At 37.0% G+C, this 18,808-nt stretch overlaps 1 protein-coding gene across 1 annotated transcript; it reads left to right on the top strand.

Moving 5' to 3' along the window:
- The first annotated feature begins 604 nt into the window (after positions 1 to 604).
- Positions 605 to 12,278, top strand: LOC127851754 (cytochrome P450 4F4-like). Its single transcript, XM_052385626.1, has 11 exons — positions 605 to 872; positions 2,154 to 2,310; positions 2,838 to 3,019; positions 5,728 to 5,852; positions 7,809 to 7,871; positions 8,191 to 8,314; positions 8,725 to 8,863; positions 9,937 to 10,066; positions 10,357 to 10,638; positions 11,061 to 11,126; positions 11,589 to 12,278. The coding sequence occupies exons 1-11, from the start codon at positions 699 to 701 to the stop codon at positions 11,692 to 11,694; spliced, it is 1,548 nt and encodes a 515-aa protein (XP_052241586.1). The 5' UTR covers positions 605 to 698; the 3' UTR covers positions 11,695 to 12,278.
- Positions 12,279 to 18,808: the final 6,530 nt, after the last annotated feature.

Here is an 18,808-nt window from a genome sequence, read left to right as displayed (position 1 = left end):
GTGGGAAATTGGGTCAATTTTACGCATTTCTGGTCATAGCGTAGTATTTTGTCATGTGACTTTCATTCATAAAATACCGGATTATTACGCTGGTGAAAAATGTATCGGCATGTTTTGGTTTTGTTTAGCTACAGCGCGTGCTTTCAGTGTATAATCTCCGCCCATAAGTTATTGCAGGATAACCCACGCTTGATTTCATTCTTTGTCTATAGAAAACAAGTCACGTGCCGTGTTAGAATTGAAAATAAAACTTCGGTTTAAATGCTTTACTGCGCAAATTAATTATTAGTAGTCAGCCATTGACATGAATAAAGTTAAGTTATATCATGTTATAATTTCAAACTGCGAGCTTTGTTTTATTAATGGTCCTCCAATGCTGGTAAAAGGTTATGTCGTCATTGAAAGCATGTAGCTGTTTAAATACATAAAACGTAATTAATTCATTTACGTATATGGGTAAGAAACTATAAAACTACAAGGACAGCAGCTGCTACTACAGTACATTATTTCACAGCAGAGTTGCCGTACTTTGTCACACACGTTTATCGTCGTGCAGCATGCGTTATCTTAAATTAGATATAACGGTTGATGTACACAATGATGTACACAAACTATGCGATATCGTACAGTAGTTCCATGTTTTAACCCGTAGTTCATAGCAGTTCAAACTGTGATTTGTATAAAGCCGTACATCTAATATGGAAGTGTTTACATTAAATTTCGTGTTTGTTTTACAATCTGTTTTGATCGGATTATTCATTATCGCATTGTATAATGCAATACGTTTTTACCGCTACGTGAAACGCATGGAACGTGCTTTTTCTGGCGTAACAATACCTGAAACTCACTGGCTTTTAGGATGTTTTCCATTCGTAAGTAGATCTTAGAATTGTGTAGACAATACATGTTTGGATTGATTGATACACGGTTGCATGAATAAGTATGGCCCTTAGTCAGCTGAGTACGGTGGTTTGTGTTGGAGACATCTGATGGGTTTTATTGATGTCGTCCCTACGACTATGTTACTCGTTCCCAGGGCTAGGTTACTCGTTTGCACTAATTCAAACTCGTGGAAACGACTTAGAATCTCGTGGCAAGAACTTAATAAACCAATCAAAATACATGTTTTTTTTAAATTTATTTTTCTCGAAAAGGCTGATGCAAACGAGACTACCAATATTTCGGACTATATAAAGATTGGTAATATTATGTACATTCTTCTGTTTAATCTGAAAAAGTGTCAAACGTCAGTTAGTTCATGTGGGCAAATGGGACGGGTACTATATGTACAATCCTATCTAGTACATTTATACTCATCTACGTTTGTGGGAATTCTGTCCTTTCTTCAATGAGCGTTTTCCCATGAAGGCTGATGCAATTGCAATGCATGTCTGTTTAGGTCATTTCGTCATGTGCCTTTATTAGTCAGCGTCAACAATAAAATGTAAATAAACATCCATTGACTTGGTTAATTATGAGCTCCCCTCCCAACACTCTTAACGTGTACCTATACATAATTACTCGAATGTATTAGACAGACAAACACATAAAACAAGATGTTTTTTTATAGATTGCAACGGTTGTTAAACGATAAAAAGAATTGTTCTTTAAAACCACTAGAACAGGCGCATGTTTTATTTCGCAACAATACGAGTACATGTGTCGGTATCGTGTAAACGGAGTCAATAAAAAAAAACACTAATGTATTAACGTTAGAATCTACCAGTTAAAGTTATTTTATTCATTACATGTTACTGGTCCGGTTATATTCAGGTATTTGTTAAAAATTTAGAACATTAAATGTGGACACTTATATCGTGTGTACTCCGTATCCCGTTTTTTGTATTTTTTTGTGACGTAATCATATTTGAAGATAATTCTCAATATATCATTTGTATTCGTCAAACTTAAACTAAAGTACGAAAATGTGTGAACATGTTTCTTTAATTATTGATTTAAGCATTGCACCTTTGAAGTGTTCGTTTAATTTACATACGATGAGAATTCATGATTGTAATATTGACTGCCCAAAAACTGAACGCATCATTTGCAAGGTAAGAATGTAATATCTTTTTAAACCGTATATTTTATTGATCACCTTATCAGGCAACAATCCAAATTTGATTCAAAATTAATTGTACGTTGCCTTTCAGTTTCCCAAAGACCCTACGAAGCGCATTCATCATTTCATCGAGCTTTGCAACAAGAATGTCTGCGAGGATGGGTTCGCCTTCCTGTGGGGGTTCTTCCGGCGTCCTATTGTCATCGCGTGTAGCCCCGACGCTATGGGACAGATCTGTAAAAGCAACGGTAGGTGAACTTGAATAAATGAATTTGCATAGATAACGCCGACATCATTCTCGACTGCGCTTGATTGAGTTCACATACTTGTCCTTTCAAAATGTGTATTAAACGACATGTCGCGCCTTGATCATTTTTCATTTCTACATAAATGATTTTTCAGTTAACATAATTTCAAAATAAGTTATTTTACGCCCGTACATTCTCGTTTTTACTCTGTCGATTGATTAACATAAAAACGTGAGCATGTGCAGTTTGAATACAAATAGCATGTAAATCGTACGTTCCCAAGCAACAACTTTTTGCGATTTTGTCTTCATTTTTGGAAATGATTTATAATGTAATGTATTAAATTGTTGATAATGTCAGTTTCGAAATCATTATAACTTATTGATGAGTAAGAAGGCGTTCAACTGAATAGATGACATCGTGCGTATTTTACTGATGTATAATAAGAAACATTTATGTTATAATCGTATTTATAAGCAGTTTAAAAACGATTCACCGATGTGCCTATATAACAAATGTTTCTGCAGCACCAAAGGCCCGTGGTCTGGTCAGTGTATACCGTCTGATGGAACCCTGGCTTGGGGAAGGACTTCTGGTGGCTAACGGGAAGCGATGGGCCCGGAACAGGCGGCTCCTCACGCCGGCGTTCCACTTTGACATCTTGAAACCTTACACGAAGGTCTTCAACAGGTCGGCAGACGTGCTGGTGGTAAGCGTATGCGTATTTGAAAGACGTTGGTACACATTAAGCGTGTATTATCATAGTATGTACGAGTACAACGTGGAAAATAAAAATTTTCGATTCGGATCAAGTCTGCACTTGTAGGACGCATGTATCAACTTAAACATTCAAGTTTATATAACACCTAAGCTTTCGGTGATCGCTGTAGTTCGGCGTTTATAATAAGTAAACACATTTATTTGAATTACTAATGATCAAACAAGGATGAACAATTTTCAATGTAAGATAAACATTCATATTATTTGAAAACAATTTTAAATAGCTGTTCAATACGAAGTGATGCGAATAGTTTGTAAATAAACACTATTCCTTTTACATACACCGATGGCCAATTATCCCCCGGTAATGTTTAAAATAACAGCGTTTAGATATAGACGCCATATACATATAAGTCTTGTTTAACTACTTTCCGCTGTGAACGTGCTCGTCAGTAGTGTTTCTGAATACCAACCCAGCTGGTCCGCATTCGGTAATGACAAGAAAAATGTGAAGTATTGTATATATACCACTTTGTATGGTGTTGTACTTCCAGCTAATTTGAACACAAACTGGGGAGTCTTAACATGTTTGAATTTTAAACATGTGGCACTTCAGTGACATTCCGCGTGGTCCATAAGTATAAAAGCAATCTCTACAGGAGTGCATGCATTTTCTTTGCGTAACTACTGAGCGATCATATACTTAAACAAGTACCAGAGGTCTTTACACGTCATATTCATCGTGAGCGGTCAAAGACAGGTTATACTACTAATTCTTTACATGAAGTATTGACCGTGAACCGTCACATAAATGTTATGTTATTAAATATTCGCATGCAGTATTGACCATGAGCGGTCACAAGCAGGTTATACTAACACGTCTTTATATGCATATTAAACTTGAGCGGTTGAAGACTATTTATGCTACTTAGTCTTTTCCTATAATGTTGATCATGAATGGTTACATACAGATTTTACTACTAAGCCGTTACATACAGTATTCAGTATTGACCACGAGCGGTGACACATACTACAAAGTCTCTGCAGGGACTATAGACTGAGTGGTCACATATAAGTTAAACTGCTTTTTTCATGCAGTATTAATCATGAGCGGTCACAGACATGTTTAACTACTAAGTGTTAACCTGTAGTGTGGATCTTTAGCGGTCACACACTACCATATTAACACACCGTTTTCCATGCAGTACTTACCAAAGATTATATATAAGTGTTTGCAGTTGAGCGTAGATAAGGACAAAATTTACTTTGATTACAATCTTCGCCTAGCTTTGCATTTAAGCCCCGTGTGTGCATTGTGCTCATCGTGAGCTTATTTATAACTTGTTTTCCATCGAGCGTCGTGTGTCGTTAATATTTACCTTGTGAACACTCTAAACGCCACCTTTTAGTTTTCCATTTGTCTTGAAACTCGGGCAGAAAGTTTGTCCCAAAGATATCGCGAATGAGTTCAAAGCTGGGTCAACGGGGGTCAAACACTATATCATTATATTAAATGAAAGAACACGCTTGTAAACACCCCTGAAGTTACATATTTGGGAAAATTGTTATTAAATTCGATCAGGCAATTTGTTTTAATAATATGTCAGCCGACTTCGTAAGTGGATACGCGCCGTTAAAACAACTATTGCCGCCAGGGAACAGGGCAGTTTTCCTTGTTTTGTTATAGTGAAACTTAGATAACATTGTAAAACTCATAATTGTTTATGTTTGTTTAGGAATCTTCTTAACATATTTTTAATTATATCTCAGCCGATGTCGGACGTGGTTATTGTCTGTTGAAAATATCGACGCCAGCAGTTGTCCCTCTTTGGCTATAGTAAAAACGTAAAACACCATAACAGTCACCATTATAACTCAGTCTAGTTTTCAATTATTCTGGTCCTAGCGGCATTGGATCGCGGCAGTTTTACTTGTATTTCTCTATTAAAACTTCGTGAACACTTTCTCAGAACGTGTGTTCATAATATAAATCCGGTCGATTTGGATAATGGTTCCGGTTCGTTGACAATTTTTGCATCCAGGGGGGGGGCAGTTTTCTTATTTGGATGTTTTGAAACATTTTGAACACTCTAGGTATCACATTTTTGTCCAATCTTCGTGAAACCTGCCCTGATCCTTTGTTGTAAGACATATCTTGTTTGTGATCGTTAAGGTTCCAGTCTATTTTTTAACATGGCCATGAATGGGCGATACAGTTTTCTTTATAAGGCTTTACATGTTGAACATTCTAGAATGTATACGTTTTGACTAGCAACAATCTTAATCAATACATTTGTTCTATTATTATCTTAGCCGAGTTTGGAAACGGTTTCGATATCTTCATGTCTCACAAGGGCAACATGAGACTTACGGCCTTTTCTTGTTAAATACCCTTAAGGGAGATTCTTTATTCAGAGGCTATTTTTCCGAACTAAAATATATTTCCGCGGAATCTTGAATCAGTCATATTAATGTATAATGCCCGTCTTTCAGTAATACATTTAAGTCTTAAGACTCGAACATTTGCGCCCGATCCGCTTGAACCAGATAGTAACCTTGAAAGAAACATAAAAAGCTGATTGCAGTAGGAAATTAAGGCTCAGAATGAACTTCTTGTTGGCGCGACTTTAAAATAAGATAACGGTGCTTGTTACGTGCATGGCAGCGTATTGCGAAGTATTTGCGTGTGTATTTTAGGCCAAGCTCTCCGAGAAGGCTGCGACCAAGGAGAGTTTCGAGGTGTTCCAGAACGTGCTCCTGTGTACGCTAGAGATCATTCTGAAGTGCGCCTTCTCCTATGAGAAAGACGTGCAGCATGCCGGGTAGGGGTTATTTGTATTATTTTTATTGGTGTTTGAAATTGTCATATAGTGTGGCTGGCAGTCGTCGGTCCCTGAAAGGGCATGGTGTTTATAATATCAGTATTGTTATTTGTATTAAGGTTTTAAGAAGTATTGGGTCTTGTTGTTGGCGGAAATAGGTGGTCTTTAGTATTACGACGTTGAAATTAAGAATCGCGTAAACGAACCACTGACAATCAAATATGTGTAAACTAATTACAAATGCGTCCTTTTGGTGAATATGTGTCTCTCGGTTAACCCTTTTCTTTCAGTTTTCACCAACGGGATTTCTACGCCTTCCATATCGTCGTTCATGTAGCAATTCACACGTTGACATTGTTACCATAGGAACGCGCTTTAGGTGTCAACCTGACTTTGATATTAACTGCACTTTGCGTTCAATTTTTTTTTAAATTGATGACAACATAAACATGACTTGCAGTTGGGCATCCTTTCAATCTTCTGGGCCTTTGTCTTCTTCCGTATCTCCAGCCCATCGTCATCATCATCAGAAACATCATCCGAAACATCAGCTTCATCGTCGTCTTCATCATCAGAAACATCAGCTCATCGTCATCATCACTTTATCACCGCAATCAGCATTGTCATCATCATTTAATTATCATCTTATCAAAAGCATCGTCATCTATATATACCTTATATAATTATTACAGTACCCTGAAAAAAACAATTAATGATATTTACACGGTTCAAAGCTATTTTCTAGTGTACCGAATGTGTGTTAAAGATTTATTGTGATTTTTTATTGAGCTACGTCATGCAATATGGGTCTTATGAAATTTTTCTACCGGCGACGCTTCAGCAAAGTCTGGTCAGTTGCTACCATGTCCGCATAAGATACCATGACTGTGCGTGCCTCTATATTGGGACATGGTACCTTACCATACTGCTTGAATGCAAGTGGCATGAGGCACAATTTAGCACGACGCGGTTGGTTCGTAGCTGAGAAAAATGCTATGGTAGAGAAAAGTAATGGTGTTGCTAATGATGACAATGCATTTACCGGTGACGACAAGGATAGAACAAAAATTTTGATTGTTCAATGATGATGACGACGATGATTATGATGATGCCGCTGCTGCTGTTGATGTTAGTGGCGATGACGATGATTGTGATGGTGTTTTTCCTGACGAATCGGTCGCAAAGAGGATGTACTAGACACTATAAACGTTTTTTTTCATTCCACCATTTACATGTACTACTGCAACGCACATTGGTGGTGTCCAAATTGAACACCAAATATGGCTTGACGTCATGCAAAAATGCGCAAAGTTTGAGCAACTACATGTTCATTAACCCTTTACCACTTAGATACGTATTTTGAGGCATTTGTAGTCCCTTAGAAAGTAACATTTAATTAAATACCTTTCTTACTGTATTCATGTTTTAAAGGCTTCATTTTCAACTCTTAGATACTGATGAGCAGCAAACGTACAGCATTAAACATCAACGGACTTTGAGTTACTCGCAGGCTGGTAGCAAACGTACAGCATAAAACATCAACAGACCGTGAGTTACTCGCAGGCTGTTCTGGTTTTATGCTGTGTGTAAATAGCCATTTTCACTTTGCTTCTGAGTGGGAAAGGTTTAAATCAGAAAAAGGCGTTTGTTGATAAAATCATGACATCTACAGGATGATGTTTTTATTTCTTCAAATAATTTAGCTTTTGTGTTCCTGTCGTTCGGACATATGTATTTAGTGTTCGTTTTTATCACCAAATGAGTCATACGATTGTATCAAGATTATGACACGAATAAATGTATGGCGCATGTGCAGTTTTGTTTTATTTTTACATTGTACTTTTTACAACAGTCACCGCAAGTAATATATTTGTCATACTACTTGACACGTACGTATTTGCGTGTGGCAATATGCTTTTTGTTACAATTTTGTCAATTTATTTCGTCGTTTTTAAGGGAGGCAGATCCATACGTGAAGGCTGTAAACCGTATTACAGACACCCTGATTGTACGATTTTGGTGAGTGAATTAAGAACTGTTAAACTGTTCGCATAAATCGGGTTATACAAACTTAATTTATGTTATTCATTATACACCTTCATTTTTAATTCATCTGTAGTTAAAAAAAAATATTTTCTATAATTAAACTGCATGCGTTCGCATTTAACGGACATATCATGTAATTTAATTTGCTATGCATGTGGCTTTCCAATTACCTTGTTATTAAATGTCTGATATAACAATTAAAACTTTAATATGCTGTATGAAGAACTTGAACTGGGAGAAAGATTGTTTAACGATAAGTCACACTAAACATTTTACCTTTTTATTTTTGTAGGCGGCCTATCCTTCTATGGGACTTCGCATTCTACCTGACCGGCACGGGTCGCAAGTTCAAGAAAGACTGTGATTTCGTGCATTCTGTGGCGGAGGAAATAATTGACAAACGGAAACAAGCTTTGGTAAGGGACATAACCGTGTTTGATACTATTACCTCCTGCAGATAGGGGTTATCGTTGATTTCTCTTTCAAATCGCCACCTCAAGTCGCCTTAAGAAGCATGCAAAATATTATGGTTAAAACTTTTAAGTTTGATTTATACTATTTGCTCGTTTTTATGTAACTTAACGCTCTGGTACAAGCTTGTTTAAGTTTTAACGGCTTATACTGAAGTTAATACAGACGAAATACAATCATTTGTTATGAGTATTCAATTTGAAACTTTATATTGTTTTAAGCAATATGTGTCAACGTTTATTATATTATTGTAGTATCTGTACCTTTGAAATATAAACTTTAAAAATCCTTAAACCGATATGACAACACATTAAACGCGCTGATTTAAAGCTTTATATGTTATAACGTCATTCAGGCGGCCGGAGCGGATACCGATGTCGCAGAGAAGCGTTACGTCGACTTCCTTGATATCCTGCTTACGGCGCGGGACGAGACGGGGAACGGACTGACGCGCCTCGAGATCAGAAACGAGGTCGACACCTTCCTGTTCGAAGGTAAGGTCAATAAGGTTCAGAGGCCATGTTAATGTGAGGTTTTGATCCCCAAAAATACTGCAGCAATAGTTAAATGTATAGTTTCTAGCCATTCGGTAGCGCATGATGCTCCTGCAGGGAGTCGAGTATGGAATACACGTTTATAAAACTATTAAACTTCGGCTTGATTGTTGCGGATTGATCTACGTCCTTTACATAAAATCTCTAGTAAACTCCCCCTTGTGCTCCCGTGGGTCTCCAGAAACAATCAAACACATTCTTTTGAGATGTCCACTTTATACAAACTGCTTTTCCGACATTGCGTGTTCTATAACTACACATAATCTGTTAAATGGCTTTGACCGATTCTCCTTGGCAGAAAACGAACTTTCGTTATATCAAAGCAACAAAACGTTTTGCGTCATATATGTAATCGCCTCTCTTCTGTTTTACAACAAACCGTGTATCAGTATTTTCGCGTAGACTGACAGCTCATTTACATATAAAAAATAACTTTTGTATGAATATCTTTCTCTTTAATATTGTCTTCTCCTACCCTTTTCACATGTAATCTAAACACTTACTGTTTGCCTTCTGACCACACTGTTACAGTCGCAACACATACGGAGAGAAATTCATATAAGTGTCAAATCGACCTTGTCTCCCAAATCCAAAGCACATTCAATCTTGTAATGTGTATATTTCGATTAATTTGTACATGTATACATGTTTACATGAAGCATTTGCATGAAATAAAGTTGCAACTAAACGATGTATTGTGATGATAACTAACGGCTATTTTTCTTAAACGGTACATTGATTTAAAATGAATTCATTCGATGCATGTTGATATTTTAAAACAATAATGAGAAACTTGATACATTTTAACGAGATATATCGTCTTTAAGTGTTAACTGACTTTGACCTTTAGTTGGAAGTGAAAGGCCAAACAAGTAGTTCGCTATGTATAGAAGTAGCAATGCAAAGGCCTGAAGGCATGTAAAGCACAAGTTTACAGAACACCCAGAGTTTCTATCGTTACAATATTTTAGCTTTATGTATAAATCATTAACGGTACAACACATCTCTTACAGGCCACGACACGACCGGGAGCGCTATTTCCTGGATCCTTTACTCGCTGGCACAACATCCGGAGTACCAGAGAAGATGCCAACAGGAAGTGGATGCAGTGCTCGCCGGCCGCGATTTCGACGACATCGAATGGTAAGGTTTTATTTTAATATTTAGTAGCTACTTTCCGCATATTTTTTCTGTTTCTATGTCTTAGTGTCCGGCAATTTATTAGCGTTATTGTCTTAAAACTTTACTAAAACGCAGCTCATAACATCATGTTTTAGTCGATTTTATGTTTAAAGCATGTTTTCCATCTCGTTATCTTAATAATGCAAAATAAAGAGCTATTTAAATGAGTTCTTACCTCTTTTCTGTGGCGTTGATTTTTTTACATGATCTCAAAAACTTCGAAATTACTTTCATTATGTTTCTATTTTAAGGTCTGATCTACCGAAACTTGAGTTCCTCACCCAGTGTATTAAAGAAGGCATGCGCCTGCACGCGCCCGTCCCCATTTTAGCACGAGAACTGCAAGAGGAGCTTAACATTGGGGGTCGCGTCATACCTCCGGGCTGCATTATGCAGCTAAATATCTGGGCTCTTCACCATATGGAGAAATACTGGGGCGCAGACCACTGGGAGTTCAAACCGGAGCGATTCGCACCCGAAAACATCGACAAGATAGCCTCTTACCAATTCGTTCCATTTTCAGCCGGAAATCGGTATATGTCTTAAACATTATTCAGCACTTTCTGACAAATGATACGTGTAATATACTCAATTTGCAATATATCGTTCTGGTTTCCAAATATGTTTCTCGAAAAAGTGTAGAGTCGACAGAAAAAAGTATGATCGGTCTGGTTATTGCAAACAAACAATCGTATATGCCTCATTGCTGAACTTGTGGTAGCTTGGATATCCGGTAATGTGATGATTAAAAACTTATGACATAAAACTTAATATAAACATTAAAAACTTATAATATGTATACATATATCTGTTGGAAGGATCTGACTGTTTCTATCTTTCGCTTTACGGTGTTGCAATCAACGGAGCTCCGTCCTTTTATTTACGTCAAACTGTTAAACTTAACACTTTGTGTGCGGCATTTAATATACTAGGTCGATCTATTGTATGTTTTTAGAAACTGCATCGGACAGCACTTCGCGATGAACGAAGAGAAGGTGATCTTAAGCAAACTACTGAGAAAGTAAGTGCAAAACATTGCAGATGTCATAAATATGATCAAATTTGGTTATTTAATAATAACTTAGTTACTGTACGTGACAAGAGCATCTATATTACGGGCAACCGTTAGGATCACAACTACGGGAACCTAAAATGTCAAATTGCTTAATTGAATTACGAACTGTGATCCTATTATGGTGCAATGTAGATTCATGCCAGGACTGGTTTGGTTTGGTTTTCTTTCAGTTTCACCGAATTGGTCCTCGTAAGACTTTTTGTTCTTATTAGTTTATTTGAAATAATTAGCAATTCACATTTATGCATGCTGTTAGACTATTTAAAGGAAACAATCTCAACTTAATACTTCAAATTCGTGATTTTCAATTATAATGTGTGTTGCTTGAATCCGGGGAATTACAAACAGTATTACTCATAAGTGAAAAATTGCAATGCACTCGGCGCTTTGATGTTTCGTACATTTCAGTTTCACGTTCAGCCTTGATCCTGCTCACGAAGTGAAAAAGAGCGCGTCTGCAGTGATGCGAACGGTAGATGGCCTGCATATGTTCTCTAAGAAACGGAGTAATTGAGACGCTTGGAAAAAATGCATGGACTCTTAAAGAGATAAACGTCACTAAAGCGCTTGGATATAGAAACTGGGATGCTCTGTCTATTTTAGTACGTGCCTTTTAGGATTATTGATTGATTGTTATGTGTGAACTTGACTTCAGTTCTTATTAATCAGGAATTGTATTTTTAAATGTGGATGTGGCTGCAATACGTGTTCATTCAAATGTGAAAAAGATCAATCATAAAAAACATTATTTGAAAAGTTGAGAATTCAAATGAGCGACTTCTTATAAATCATCTCAAATAAATCATCAGAATCGCATTACATATAATGTAAATACATTGTTGTAAACCTCGTTGTATGTTTCTTTAATGAGCATTCTACTTTCATCTGAACATCAATCTAAAAAGTGCTCAGCTAATATAGCAGTCACTTGCATACAACGGTGACTTTGATGACGTCCCTTGGCTGGCTGCTGTACACAGTTTGGACTGTTTATTGTTAAGGTATCAAAACATATATACTGATTTCACATTAGCCCTTTATATACAATGTAATTAACATATTGATGCTAATTGTCGTGATAAAATCGTGTATAAACTACTCAAGTGCTCGTGGAAGTCATATATCTAAACTTTCTCAGCCGAAACCTAAAAGGGTAAAGTTAATACATGTAGTGCCAAGTGTTATGTTTTACTAAAATCTACATCAAACAAATCAATGTAGGAGGGACAAGACGCAATCATTATATATGTATTTTAAGGATAAAATAGTAGACACTTTAACAACCGATCAATGAATTCAGCAAAAATAAACAGATCAAAACGCGAGCGCCATAACCACTCGGCCTTTCCAGTTTGCACTTTGTCTTCTGAATTATACTGTGGTCATCAATTTTAATGAAAATCAAAGAGGACGTTCCTATTATAAACTCATCGTTTTGCGTTACAAAAGCGACTATAACAATCCCAATCTCAAATGCTGATGTCTAAGACATTCTCTTTAACAAACCTCTCCGAAAGTTTATTTATATGTGTTGAATCCGCTTAATTATGTGTAATATTCTTTCATGTTTGAATATGTGACAAAATATATTAATCCTTCAATCTGTGAAAAACGTACCTGGACGGAAGCATCATCCAGAAAAGTGAATTGCGAACGCATTGTTAAAATGTCGGCGTTGCTAAGAGTATTCTTTATGGTTGTTTGATTATGCCAGTCGTCGTTGTAGTCTTTGAAACCCTTCTGGGAAATTGTGCAGCATGCGATGAACTTTCTGCAGCTTTCGAAGAAGAACAAGCAAATTCGTTGAATTGATATCCCCCGCCAATATACTTCTGGACACAAAAGTTTTCTGGACTGATGGACAACGCCAACGAGCATCATCCTCTTATCCATATATATATACTCATACCAAGTTTTAATGAAATCTGTCAAAACACTTCCAAGATATGGCTCTGGACACACGAAAAAAGCATTTTTCCAAGATACAAAGGGCCATTACTCTGTAATTATCCAATGGTGTACAATGCCATTTGGCGTTCATCATCCTCTTATCAATATATGTATATACTCATACCAATTTTCAATGAAATCCGCCAAAGCATTTCCAAGATATGGCTCCGGACACAAAAAAGCATTTTTTCAAAATACAAAGGGCCATAACTCCGTTATTAACAGATGGTGTACAATGCCATTTGGCGTGCATCATCCTCTTATTCATATATATACTCATATCAAGTTTCAATAAAAACCGCCAAAGCACTTCCAAGATATGGCTCCGGACACAAAAGTGCCGGACGGAAAGACGGACGGACGGACAACGCCAAAACAATATCCCTCCGCCTATGGCGGGGGATAACAAAGGGTCGCAAGCCGAAACTTTGAGGTCGCAAAAGTCCAGGTTGAGTGTGTGTATTTCGAAGCCAATTAAGTCGTTCTGCGTCTGAGGCTGCATTATGTGAAGACACGGAATGTGTCTCAGCACTTCTACCTTATTAACTTACCTTATTAACTTACACTCACGAACCTTGGGATATGTTTTGAAATTTATCTTCAGTTTCCAGTTGTTTAGTTGTTTTGAACGATTTTAAGTTTTTGGTGTGGAATCGTGTTAGGGGGTGGTGGGGTTTCACCGGAGTACCATATAGAAACCCCACCCTTCAGTATGGTGACCACCAACCAAACTCAAATGCTTCTGGGCACGGGAATAGAACTCGGGTCGAAGGTTCTGTGCTAACCGGGCAGCCCAAGTGCACACACATGTTCAGTCTTATGGAATACTTGTACGGTTTTTGAGGCGTGTTTTGACGTTTGAAAGAGTGAAATAAATGGCCGATAATAACAACGGTAAGGCTAATTTACTTAAAGCAAACAATCATCACAACTCCTAAGCGCATTCCCCGAAATCATTGTCCCTCGAATCCGAAGTGAAGCGGCGATTGAAAAAAAAGCAACTAAAAAGGTTTACAAAGTGAAATGTACAATTAAACGGTTAACATGTAACATAAACAAATAAGTTCTATCATGCGATGTTTGTTTTAAAGCTTGTTTAAAAGAAGGCAAGATCTTATATGTGGGGTATTTCACTTATTGCTCTCTACCGTAATAACACATTATCTATTGTCTTTTAATCAGTGACTTATTGTGTATTGAACCGTTTCACCAGCACTGCCATAGTGTGACCTCAGCGCAGTTTAATAATAAAGAAAGAAAACAAAACATTTTAGATTTGGTTGGGGAGGGTCAAACAAAGAAGTAGAATTAGGATAAAAATGTGACAAGGGTGTGATTTGAACCTACGCCTCCAAAGAGACTGGTGCCTTAAACCAGCGCCTTTGACCGCTAGGCCACGCTACCTACGTATTGAAAACTTAATATGCAAAAAGTATGGATATACAAACAAGCGTTTGAATTGATTAAAATAAAAAAATCAGGTAATATGCTGAAAATAGGTTTCCTATCGGAAATTAAACATATCAATGTGCAAATAATCGTGTACTCCATGTAAAGGTTTTCGCTCATCCTTTAGACATTCTTTGACTTTAACATAGGGCGTGTTTTTATGATACAAATTAAGTTACCCGAATAGTTGAACGACGTTCATGGTTGTTTGCTTATAATTATGAGTACTCCTCAAATAGCTTAGTTCGAGGTTTTGACCAACTAGAAATTATGTTTGATTACCTGTAATCGTTGCAAGAGTGGCTGATACCTAGTAGAAGCTTCTGAATTGGTATACATTGCGAAGTGAACGATTAAACGGTTTAAATCTTATATCTAAAATAATGTTTTATAATGCGGTATTTAATTTATAGCCTGTTTTAAGGAATTCACGGCCCACTGTGTTGGGGTATTCCTCTCGTTGCACTCCTCCACGATATCATATTACTTCCATCCATCCATCCATCCATCCACCCATCCATCCACCCATCCACTCACCCACCCATCCACCCACTAACCCAAAATCCACCCATCGAGATTTCAGAGTAAAGCAGAAAAAAACCATTACGTGTTGGATTGGGTAAAATAAACAGCTAGAATTAGGCTAAAAATGTGGCAGCGGTGGGATTTGAACCCACGCCTCCGAAGAGACTGGTGCCTTAAACCAGCGACGTAGACCGCTCGTAGACCGCTCGGCCACGCTCCCTTCGTATTGAACACTAAATATGTATATATATATATAAATGTTTCCTCGTTTGTCATTATTTTTTCACAAAAGCCCACGCCCTAAGGCATAAAGTGTTGAGAACATGGTCATGAGTGGTTATGGAATAACTCAAATATTACTTTGATAATTTTATTATAAATAGATAAGCAATTATATTTCCAACTAACGGTGGTATATTTAAAAAAACATTATCTTTTATACGTTTATATTAAATGGTAAACACATATGTCTTGTGTTTTTATTAACGCAAAAAAATGTTATAATTGTGATAATTTGTCCCATAGTACTATTATACATACATTGAAGTCCATTACGTTATCGATGTATTACATTACAGGTACCGTTCAAGCGTAATCAAACGCATTGATTCATTTTAACTTACGGTCAAGCTTATTCAAATATAGATATGCATGTAAGAATCAATTTAAATAGGCTGTTTTTAGACCAGGTTCTAAACGAGGCTTTCAAACACTTTGAGCTTATTTCGAATTAAACATGCCCGGCTCAAATTGAGGTAACTTGCCATATTTGATGAATCTCTTTTTCCAAAACACAAAACAGTGGGTCAAATCTTGTATCTTGTATGGCATAATAGGACTGTATTTTGACAAGTCAACATCAAATTTAGACAAGATAATACGACGGTTTGATATAATAGGACTGTATTTTGACAAGTCAACACCACATTTGAACATGATAACACGACTGTTTGACATAATAAGACTGTATTTTGACAAGTCAACACCACATATTGACAAAATATCACGACGGTTTGACATAGAAATACATCTTCTAAAGAAGACAGAGAGAAATGTAACAACGTAAGACAGCTATGGAGTTCCATAAAATTGCTCGTTTTAATTTATTTGTGATAGAATCAATTGCATTTAAATTTCCCGCGAATATATCTATTCATACGTCACACGAACACTAAAATGGTACCATGTTAGTGTTCATGTGTCGTATGAATAGATATCGTTGCGGGAAATTAAATATGCAAAACAATAATAATCAAAGCGCCGTAGGCGCTGAAGGCCTGGGGCTAGATTTAGGGTGCTTGGAAAGAAGTGTGGTGACTAAACTGAAGTAAATGTAAACGGATCCACGCTATTTTGCTGCCAGATACAGTGTACATGTATGCTGATGTTATGAAGTTAAAGGCTTAATATGTTACTCGTGCTTAATATGTCTATCTAGTTTTAAACACTTCGACCTTTAAGCTAAGGTCATTCAATGGTCAAGGTCATCATAAAATAGGTCAGTGGGAAGGTATTGTCCAAAGGGGGGTTATGGACAAAAATAAAGTAAATCCAATCATGAACCACAAAGTTATGGTGAATGTTAAGTTATTGGGTGCTTTGACTTTTGAGTTGAAGGGCCAAGGTCATCAAGAAATATGTCCGTGGGAAGGTGTTGATCAAAGAAGAGTTATGTACAAATATCAAGTGAAAAAATTATTTTGTAGAAGTTATGGAAGTTATGGCAAAAGTATAATTTTTCGGACAGACAGTTCATAAACCATACGCCTGCCTTTGGGGCATAAAAACAATATATGTATGAACAAGTTTAAATTAAATATTAGATTTATGGTTGTATTTAACAGACAAACATTTTCAAGAGATGAAGAGGAAGATTCATAAGTAAGGCTAAGTTTCTTTAACTGAAGTGTTAATCGGATGTCAAGCTTCTCATTTATACTCTGGGCAAGCTTTATCAAGTGTTGACAAGAGCACTGCCAAAGGGTGCAGGACGCTGGAATACAAGTGCTTTACACAGACTTAGTTTCAAATCCAAAAAGAGGAATAGTTTCCTCATGTCAATAGAAGAAGGTCATCACATAATCATTCTACAATAGTGTTGAATTTCAAGTTGAAAGCTTTTAATGATTGAGAAATTGAAGTCGGAAAAGGGGAATAACTCTTACAAAATGGTGAATAGTTGTCTTCTGTTGTCAGTAGATGAAGGTGTTGATGTTCTACAAGTGCATAGACTTCGAAGTTGAAAGCTTCGATAGTGGTTGAGAAATTGTAAGTCGGTAATAACAAGGGCTGTTTGTAAAACATGAAAGCCCCCCATGTGGGCTGACCGTTGTAGTGGCAGCCATTGTGTGAATACGTTTTTTGTCACTGTGACCTTGACCTTTGACCTAGTGACCTGAAAATCAATAGGGGTCATCTGCGAGTCATGATCAATGTACCTATGAAGTGTCATGATCCTAGGCAAAAGCATTCTTGAGTTATCATCCGGAAACAATTTTACTGTTTCGGGTCACCGTGACCTTTAACTTTGACCTAGTGACCTGAAAATCAATATGGGTCATCTGCGAGTCATGATCAATGTACCTATGAAGTTTCATGATCCTAGGCGTAAGTGTTCTTGAGTTTTCATCCAGAAACCATTTTTACTTTTTCGGGTCACTGTGACCTTGACCTCTGACCTAGTGACCTGAAAATCGATAGGGGTCATCTGCAAGTCATGATCAATCTACCTATCAAGTTTCATGATCCTAGGCCTTAGCGTTCTTGAGTTATAATCCGGAAACCATTTTACTATTACGGGTCACTGTGACCTTGACCTTGACCTAGTGACCTCAAAATCAATAGGGATCATCTGCAAGTAAGGATCAATCTACATATCAAGTTTCATGATCCTAGGCCTAAGAGTTCTTGATTTATCATCAGGAAACCATTTTACTATTTCGGGTCACCGTGACCTTGGCCTTTGACCTAGTGACCTCAAAATCAATAGGGGTCATCTGCGGGTCATGATCAATGTACCTATGAAGCTTCATGATCCTAGGTCCAAACGTTCTTGAATTATCATCCGAAAACCAGCTGGTGGACGGACCGACCGACAGACCGACATGTGCAAAGCAATATATCCCCTCTTCTTCGAAAGGGGGCATAATAAATGAACAAGTACGTAGATCAATTTAATGAACAGAATGTATCAACAACCTGTAGGACATGGAAGGTTATTGTTTTTAACATCAAAGCGTAATATAATTTTGCATAATTTAGTATTAACAAATAATCTAGCTCTACAAAATGATTTTAAAATGTTAGAAACAAGAAAAGTGGCATGTATTTCTCCTCCTTTTCTATTAATATTAACATATGTACTCTAAATGTAAAAGGGCTAAATAACAAAGACAAACACACTTCAATTTTCAAATGGTTAGACGAAAAAAAGTCTTTTACAGGAAAATCACATCACACGTACCTTCGCACAAACATTGAAAAGTGCATGGGACGGAGCTATTTATCTTAGCGGACAACATACAAATAAACAAGGCATCACTTTACTGATCAAAAGTAATACAGGAATAACAGTGGATAACTTGAAAGAAATAATGATTGGCACACAAGCAAGTATAGATATAACAAGCAAATTCGTTGAATTGATATCCCCCGCCAATATGCTGCTGGACACAAAAGTGTTATATCTGACACTCAAAAAAGCA

The sequence above is a fragment of the Dreissena polymorpha genome, chromosome 11 (genome assembly GCF_020536995.1).
Source record: "Dreissena polymorpha isolate Duluth1 chromosome 11, UMN_Dpol_1.0, whole genome shotgun sequence".
NCBI classification, from domain to species: Eukaryota; Metazoa; Mollusca; class Bivalvia; order Myida; family Dreissenidae; genus Dreissena; species Dreissena polymorpha.
Note: the sequence above shows the minus strand (reverse complement) of the source record. Positions and strands in the feature narration are given on the sequence as shown.